The 9387-nt window shown below is 42.3% G+C and overlaps 1 protein-coding gene across 3 annotated transcripts in view; it reads right to left on the reverse strand.

Moving 5' to 3' along the window:
• CUNH12orf4 (chromosome unknown C12orf4 homolog) overlaps nt 1-9387 on the reverse strand; it is a 40284-nt gene that overhangs the window by 19592 nt on the left and 11305 nt on the right. For 2 of the 3 annotated variants that reach the window (XM_019516017.1, XM_019516015.1), the window contains exons 5-9: nt 8008-8107; nt 7777-7898; nt 5780-5886; nt 5217-5414; nt 1220-1348 (exon numbers count right to left, since the gene is read on the reverse strand). In XM_019516017.1, the coding sequence (XP_019371562.1) occupies nt 1220-1348; nt 5217-5414; nt 5780-5886; nt 7777-7898; nt 8008-8107 (656 nt within the window). The remainder of the gene's footprint in view (nt 1-1219; nt 1349-5216; nt 5415-5779; nt 5887-7776; nt 7899-8007; nt 8108-9387) is intronic. The other variant, XM_019516016.1, reaches the window with a different exon arrangement.

The following is a 9387-nucleotide window of genomic DNA, read 5'->3' on the forward strand; positions in this document are numbered from 1 at the left end:
TTTAAAAAAAAAAAAAAAAAAAAAAATCAATCAGTCTGTTATGTCTTCAGATAAAACATGAACAGAGGCTAAATTTACACAGCACTGCTTGCCCGAGTCTATACATAGAATAGAGCAGTTCTGAGGGCAAATTTCCCCAATTCACTTCAGTAAGCACTAAATTTTGATGCTGGTGCGCTACAAGGTAAAGCAACATCTCACTCTGAATACGGAGACACCACCACTTAGTTTCTGCTTTCAAATCAAAAGTGGGGGGTCTGCACTAGAACCTGTAAATATGCATGAACACCACAAAGGGAGAATGCAGCCCAAGCAACCCAAAGGACAGAATTATATTCTGATCATCTGCCCAATCTATCATATGTCAAGAAGGCAGCTTCTTTTGGGATAGAGCTTGGAAAAGTGCCACTATCTTTTCTTTTAAAAATTGACCCTGGCTACAGAGAGGATCAGGAGGATTAGCTTTTCATAGAAGGCTTGATCTAATTTGACCCCTGATGCTCATTATAGGATACATGTGCACAAGTATAAAAGTGTATACTTGACAGAGCTCACTATACTAAAGGCACATATTTGAATCTTTGGCCTCTGCTCATTGGTAGCTTGAAAAGCAGTTTTTTCCATGGAGTTCACACTAACTGGACTCTGTACCTTAACAGAGGGACAGATAGAAGTTAGCACCCTGGCAGAGCTTACTATCTACATATGAGGAACAAGGCCTCTAAAACATGTTTGTTCAATGAGATCTGTTTACTCTCCTACCAAGAGGACTCTTTGCCTTCGACATAAATAGAGCAAGTTGGTCATTTTGGATCATGTTCCTTTCATACAACTTCACAGACTCTATCAGGAAGAGGTGAATATTTTTCTGCCAGTTTGGATCTTTGGAGACAAGTTAAGAGGAGAACCAGCTGAATTATTGCTAGGAAGCAAAATGTGAAAGTACTGGAGACCACAGCTACCTCTAAAAGTTTGTGTTTTCTGAGCTTTTACTGCATATAAAAACATTCAACCAGCTGAAAGTGATATGGAAGGAAAAGGGCCACCTTGAGTTTAAAACTACATTGTTCCCCCTGAGCCCCCAAAATGTTTTACAGCAGGGAGTTCGCTATTTTAGATATATGGGAAACTAAGGAAGAGAGAGTAAAAGCAACTTGCCCACACCCACAGAAACCTTTTCAGAACTGTTTTTGTTCAAGAGAAACAAGTTGCCACTGACCAGGATGCCTTTTTGACTTACTGCTACGCTGTGCTCTAGCAGAAAAAACAACTTTCTGGACAATTTCAAGTTGTTTTTGAATCCCAGGAAAATGGAAGTCTGTGCACTCTTGGCAAACTGTTGCAAAATCTAGAAGGAAATAAAAGTTTAGCATACAACTTGTAGATTTGTATCTGTGAACACAATATACATTTTGTACTACTGATTTAACAAAGCCACCAAGAATGGCACACTTACCCTATTTACTTGAATCCAACATGACCCTTAATTTAAGATGACCCCCCAATAATTAGATACTATACATGGAAAATGTACAAAGTTTGGTGTAATTTTTCCAGGTACTGAATTCATCCCCCTGCCCCCCACTGCTACAGCAAGTAAAGCAATGGCTGGAGTGGGTGGTAGGGGTCAGGAGACCCCCTTGCCCTCTGCTCCCCACACTTCTTCCCCCTGTAGCCTTCCTGCCCTGCCACCTGCACCCCCCACTCACCCTAAACTGTCTCCCTTCCCCCCCACCCCACTCACTGTCAGACACTGCTTTGGCTCTGTTTCCTCCCCAGGCCACAGCATATGGAAGCACAGCCCTTGCCAGGCCATGCAGATGGTTGGCACTGCTGACTGGTTGGGCAGGGGGAAGCGGTCCAGGTGCTCTGTGCCTAGCTGTACTTGACAGTGGGGGCGTTAGTGGGTTAGGACTCTGGTCCTAACTCAGGCTCAGTGCCAGAGTCAAAGCTGTAGCAGCTACCTATCTCCCACCCCGCTTTGTATACACCTCCTCCCCCCGCCCCATGCTGACTGGGGAAAAAAACATCATAGATTCGACTAAACATGGTATTTACTGCGTTTCCCTTAAAATCCCAAGCATTTTAAAGACAGAACTAAAACATTTTTAAATGAACAGCTCATTTAGAAAGGGAATTTTCAATAATGCTGTTGTATACCAGGTAAACTTGAGAAATTATGTCAGAACCAAAACAGATCTGTACAAGTTTGTTTTTCATTTGAATGCTTACAGAATAAAAGATGGGCCTATAATCTTTCAGTGGACCTATCAGAGATTTTAGGGGGAGTTCTCCAAACATTAGTTAACAATCACCACCATGATGACTACTAGTGTAAAAAAACAAACAAATTTTACAGCTAAATGAGAATGCCACTTCTAAAGGGCCTCCCAGTAGGCAAGCTGCTATGGAGTCTGATATCACATAAAAATAGGCAACTATCAATCCTCTGGATCATGGTGTATACACAAGTCAGGTGCCTGATGAATTTGCTTGTATAAAGTCCTGTGACCATCACACCAAGACCTCCGATGTGTACACCCAGGCAAGAGTATGGAGGAGTAGAGGCTGCCCAAGACCTACCACACACCATTTAGACTACTGAGACAGAATCCAAAAGCCAAAGCCCAGATGTTCAGCACCTCAGTGACTCTAGCTTCTGCCGGAGAGCATTGGATGAGAACTGCTGCTGACTGCCAAACACCTCAGCAAGGGCATATTTCTGCCAGGGTCCCTTAGATTTTCTCCAACCAAGGAGTATCCACAAGGCAGCAGGGACTACAGTTTTGAAGTGCCCTATACTTCCCTTGCTCTGGAGGTTGCAACATTGTAGTATTTTATAGGAGGTACTGGGGGGGAGGAGGAGGGCAAGTAGCCCCATCATGTTGCCATCAGACCCTCCAGGTGGATGCAGTTCATGTGTCATACCCAGGACATCACATATCAACAGCCAATATAGTACAGTAGCAACAAGTATGTTTTTTGCAGCTGGTTTTCCAGGTTCCCTACCCAGAGGTTAGGGCTCTATGCAAGTCAATGGAAGAAAGAGCAAACCATTAGCAAGGATCCCTGAAGTAGTTATTGCTTGCATGGCTTTTCACTGTCCATCCACTAAATCCAAGCACTTGTTTCTGGAGTAGCCTAACACCCTTTTTATGGGCACCCTAAACTCCTGATAAATTGGAAGAAAATGAAGCCAGTTGGGTACAGCCGAAGTTTTCAAACGTTAAGATGCAAAGATACTTCTTTAAAGTTTCTGTTATAAAACTCTATTTTAAAAATTTTGCCACTCAGCCTATACAAGACATCTCTAAGCCAAAACAGAGGAAAAAGAAAAAGGAGAATCTTGGAATAAAGGAGAGCGTTTGCCCTAAAACAGAAACTATTTTAGTCAGAATTAAAGTTAACATTTCTCATTCTTGGGTGCAAAGTATGGAGCCACTGGATGTGGATCAAATTTTTATTTATTTTTTATTCCAGCAGTGCCAAAAGACCCCCAACTGCAGTAAGAGAGCCACCATGCTGGCCAATGCACACTCCAAACTAAGGAAGACCACTTAGATCAAAGCCCAATTTTGAACTGACAATTCATCATTCACATACTTTGCTGAGCTTCAGGGCGTGTTCCACACAGTTTCTCTTTTAGAGTCTTTCAGGAAGGAGCCTGTTGCTTAAGTAGTAGATTTAAAGGATGTTTCCCCCCTCTTCCCCCCACACCTTCTGGCTGCAAAAATTAGTAGAATGATTTTGTACATTGTGGGAATGGCTGCAAGTTCTGGCTTTGTTTAATAGGTCTTTTAAATGATCGTTAATTCTATCTAGGTGTTAAGACAGGCACTTTTCTCTCTGTTCTATGAAAGGTAACTAAAAAAAAGAGTTACTGCAAGTCTGAAATCTACTTTTAGGACCTAAAGCACCCTGGACAGTGTGCTGTAACTTCTGCTCCTACTCTATTTCCCTCCTCTTGCTTCAAGTCTCATTGCACCCGTATGCCCTTTGAAAATAAGTTCCTTGTGCTACCTCCTTATTGGAAACATTTTAAAAGAAAATGATCAACTGGATGGCAGGAACAGGAGACTCAACAACAGTTGTTCTGGCCAAAAAACACACACTTGAAATGTAAACATTTTTGTACTGAACGTCAGGCGGAAGCTGGGAGAGGTCTGTAATGTGGTTCCGAGAGAAGGGCTGTGTGGCCAAGATTGGAATGAGGGCAAATAAAATAATCAGTTGGTTAGCCATTGCGGGCATGGTATTTATATAAACGTTAGCTATTTAGGAGTGTGCTCACAACCATTATCTGTCTGTCTGTTTTTCAGGAGTGGAGATCATATAGAGCTCTCACTGACTTCAAATGGAATGTAAGGTTGTCATCGGTTTTTTAAAATCAGGGGTATTACTTTTAAATTAATTTTGTTTTCCAATGAATTTAGAGTCTTAGGTTTCACTTCAGCCTCAATCTTTGCTAGTAAAGCTGTTTATCGTATCACAGTTAAGTTCCAGGCTTTCCACCAAGAGCATGTTGCTGCTCTAAGATACTAAAATCAAAGCTGGCATGAGGCTGCTGACAAGGGCTGCCAACCTCAAACACCTCACCTGAACTCAGCTGTGCATTTACAGAGCAGGAAGGAGCGCCACATATCTTAACAAGCTTGAGCTACATTTTCTGCCACAATCGTCTATACTTTATCACTCATCTCTTCTGGTCTCCATTTTTTTACTCCAGTTTTGTTACCCTCTAAAAAAAGGCCTCGTCTTACGTTTGCTTTTATTTTCTGCTCTGGAGAACTATGTTCCCATATCCATTTGGGAGGCTCTAGAAAACATTTGGGGTATCATTACATACTTCATAAATCACTTCATTTTCCTGAACTAACAACACTGAAAATATATTTGAAGACAGATAGGTATTATTTATACCGTAGACACCTAACCTGCTGAACTGCCTCTGAACCAAGATTCTTGGATTGGTTTTTAATCGAACATTTAACACTGAAGGCAAGTGAGAGGGATCCAGACATTCAGGAGTTTTTCACAGATTCTGGAGTGCAGAAACAAAAATCCCCTCAAATGCTGCTACAAGATTACCTGTCCAGATGGCAGACTGGATGGTTTGTAGCAAGTTTTTTTCCCCTCACAAAGGTCAAGGAAGTAAAGATTTTCAAGAGAGTAACTTTGGTATTTGTTTCCATGATGGACCCAGCGAGATGGCTTACCTCTTTTGATGCCACTGTATGAACTGATGCGGTTGTCCACTAACAGAACCAGACCACAAAGAGAAGTGGAATAGAGAGACATTGCAGTTTGCAGCCTGTGAAGTTTTACTCCACTTCGATGATTACGCTTATGTTTACAGAAGTCTAACATATCAGCTCTCAATAGTCTCAGGTTATGCATGGTCTTCAACTGGGCCCCTGTGTGAAAAAGTAGACCCAGAAAGCTTAAATACATGCAACTCCACATACACACTAAGTTACTTAGAGCTATCAATACATGCTCAAAGCATGTTCTGTGCATGTGATGAGGACCTAGAATGGAGAAAGAGGAAAAAATTGTTTTTTTCCCCTTTTAGCATCTATCAAGTTCAAGATGTTATATCAACAGGAACATTTTTACAAGACTTAAATTAGGTGCGACACCACAGATGATTTTGTGTTTTAAATGTTATAGGTGGCTTTAAAGAGACAAAAGGGAAAAATAAGCACCAACATCAAAATTCTGTTCAGTATTTCAGCATTCATTGCATACTTGGTCTAAGGGATCAAGTGACTATACTTACCCAAATGAATTGTAAAACTCTCTTCTAATTGTCTCTGCTCTTCATAGATTCTTCCATTTCCTTCTTCAGATTCTCTCAACTGGCTGGGTTGAACCTTAATTTCATCACTAAAAAGGCATACATAAATAAGTCAAAAAGCTCAAGTAGGATTCCCTGCCTGCCATCTTAGAGAAATTGTGGGGAGGGGGAGAAGTTATCAATCTTTTGGGAAGAGCAGGAGAAGAGTCACAGGAAGAGTTTGCGTAGCTAATTTATGGATACAAGAAGGCTGCACTGAAATATGCACAACTAAGCCAGTCTTACAGCCTAGCTGTACAACCTACAATAATACAACCTAGAGAAGGCTTCAAATCCCAGCATGTGATGTCCATTCCAAGATAAGCAGAAGTAATCATTTCTACTATAAGAACAGGAGACTCGCAAGACTGAACTCCTTTGTAAAGGACTTGGAGACCTACTGATGAGAGAGGTGCTTTATGTAAACAGCTTGATATTTTAAAAAGGCAAGACCCTTTTTACATTGTTTTCTGACACTCTCAGCCTTCAAGACTGAGAACTGGGCACAAGAGGCCAGATTCTCAGTTGAAGTCAGTCAAAACAACTGTGTGGCTAAACCAGATTATATAAATTGAGACCTCTCGATTCATCTTTTCAAAGTTGAGCACACAAAATTAAGGTCACATAAAACCTGTTCCTAGCCCCTAGAGTTGTTGTTATTGTTTGTTTCCTTCTCTGGGTCCCAATTTTCTCATTTCCTACAATGGTAAATCAGAGGAGACTCCACTAAGTCTCTGGAGTTTTACTGTTGTAAAAAATGAATGCATGAGTTGCGAGGCTGAGAAGTATGACCTGGCCTATTCACTCAGCAAGAAATTAACTATGGCTTCATTAGTTATTACACGGACTACATTTACAACCTCTTACTCTGGGACTGGAGTTAGAACTTGAGTCTGGTACTACAGAACAGAGGTCAAACAATAAAAAATAAATAAATAAATAAAAAGTAATGTTTTTAGATAAATTGGAAAACAAAGTTCAGCTGCTATTTCTAGAACATGTTTATAGGAATATTATCTGATGCTGTAGAGGTACTCTCAAAATGCATTTTGCAATAACCTCTACAATTCATGTACAGTCTTTGGAAGAAGGACTTACTGAAAGCATGTCAGTTTTCATCCTCTTTCCTCTCCCTTACCTCTTCCACTCACTCGCTTGCTCACCCTCCTCCCTTTTATTGCCGCCTTGTTATTTTACCAAGTATGAAATACCACAGGCAAGTCAGCCACGTCACATTTCACATGTTGATCTCATGCCATTGGCCATCCCCCTCTGAAAAGATGCTGTGCACTGCAGGCTGGTTCTTTGCTACTCCCCACCCTAACCTCCACACACAGCTACATTTTCCCCTTTTAGATCATGGCCTGAGAAAGCAGTTAGAAAAACAGCAGCAAGAATACCAGATACTAGGGAGGAGGCACCTTATAGAAGACAGACAAGCAAAAATTTGCCCCTACTACAGGCCTTAAATCTAACCTGGCATTCTATCTGATTTTGCACAGACTGTCACAAAACAGAAACCAAAACTGTCCAGTTATCGGATGACATCACCCAAGGGTGATACTGATTTACTGCAAGCCACTGAAGTACTTTTTATTACATCTGTCACATTGTGCAATCCTGCCCTCCACAAAGTGATCTCAGAACACATTCTGGAATGTTGAAGATGGATACAGATTTAAAGTAGGACAAATAGGGGGACGCAAGTTAAAAAGATCCAATTTAAAGCCTTAGAATACTTTTCTATTCTCTTTCTTTAAATAAAATGTGGAAAAGGGCTAACAGAGACACCAATCTTTGTTAAGCAGAAGTGTTTATTTTCCAGCAGGTCTAAGCCCCAAGATTGAGACTCCCCATGCATTTGAAATGGCTACTATTAAAATATTTTATTACTAAAAATTAAATTTAACCTACAAAAAGTGACCACAGGAAATAAGTACCTGATTGAGCTGTTGTTGGGATTCTTTAGATCTTGATAAAGTTTTATCACCCATTCCTGATATTCCTGCTTTTGGATAGCTGTTGATTGTTTGAGTTCACTGGTCCACTTATTTTCCAAGTCCTAAAAGCAGACATCATCCCAACCAATTAATTTATTTTGGGCTTTTTTAAAATCAAAGACTGTTTGTATGTTCTCCCCCCCCCGCCAAGTCACTGTATTTAAAATTTACCTGCTGACATTCAAAATGCTGAGCTGCTAGTTCATTCACATCTTGATCTGTTAGTGTTTTTCCTAGTTCCTGCATCACTTTATCCATTTCAGCACCTTGTCTAAAACAAAGACCAGAGCACAACTACTGTTAGTCAGTACTGACTGCTTAAAGTGTCATCAACATTTTTATGAACCAGACAAGTTTCAATGCAAGCTTAATTTTAATATAATAAAGGGCTTAGTCTGTCTGTCTGTAATGCTTTTGGCCAACTGCGCATGCACCGCTGAGAGGGCAGGCAGCAATTGGCTGCACAGGCCCAGACTGCACGGGTCCAAGTTTGAGCCACTGCCAAGGAAGTAGTGGTGGCGGTGAACATGTCCCAGCTGCCCAAGCAGCAGTGCTGCCCCATCCCTCCCCCTGCCTGAAGGCAAAGGAGCGGTTCACAGTGGCAGCACCCCACACCGCCCATCTCCACCATCCCCTAGAACAGCCGGCAAGGAAGGGGAGGCGACAGGCAGGGAGAGGAGGGGAGCAGGAAGGGCCCCCCCCGTCCCAACAACAGCTGATAGGGAGGGGGAGGCAAAGAGTGGGGGTCATTGTGGCAGTTGTTGGTCAGAGCTGGGAGGCAGGAAAGGAAGGAAGTGGGGAGGATCATGGTGGTAGCATTCCCCCCGCCCCACTGCCCAGCCCCAACAACAGCCAGCAGGGAGTGGAAGGTGGCAGGAAGCAAAGCAGGGAGGGGATGGGAGGTGGGGGGAAGCCCCGCTGTGAGGCAGAGGCGGACGGGAGATGGAGCCCCTGCACTGGAGGCAGAGGGAGTCTTTACATGGCTGGCCCAAAGGGCGAGTGGGAGGGGTGAAGGAGGGCATGTAAAATACTCTGCGAAATCCATCATTCTTGACAGACAATTAGCTAGTATAATTTTATAAAAGGGAACAAAGGGAACAACAGAAGTTGAGGTATCCCAATCCTAACTTGAAGGAACATCTGGCAAGGTAAGGTAGTTCTGTTTCTTTATCCGTTTGGTTCCTTCCGTCTTTTGGGGGGCTGCCAGTTCCCTTTTGATATGGGCATATGGTCACCAGAAACTAAAACTGACATCACCAATTCCCTTTCCAATTAGATTAACTTCCAACTCAAGTAACATTCAAACATTGAGATGCACCTGTGGATGCACGACAAGGTCCAGTTAGCCCTGCCAACCGTGACCTTGTATTGTCAGCCCATGTTCATCTTGGAGTCAGTAATGACTCCAAGATCCCTTTCTGCCTCCATGCTCTCAAGAAAGGAGTTTCCCATCTTATAAGTGTGCTGCTGGTTACTACTGCCCAAGTGCAGCACCCTGCACTTGTCAGTATTGAAACGCATCCTGTTTTTGTTAGCCCACCCCTGTAACCT

The sequence above is a fragment of the Gavialis gangeticus genome, unplaced genomic scaffold, assembly GCF_001723915.1.
Source record: "Gavialis gangeticus isolate Ggan-Ray unplaced genomic scaffold, GavGan_comp1, whole genome shotgun sequence".
Taxonomy (NCBI): domain Eukaryota; kingdom Metazoa; phylum Chordata; order Crocodylia; family Gavialidae; genus Gavialis; species Gavialis gangeticus.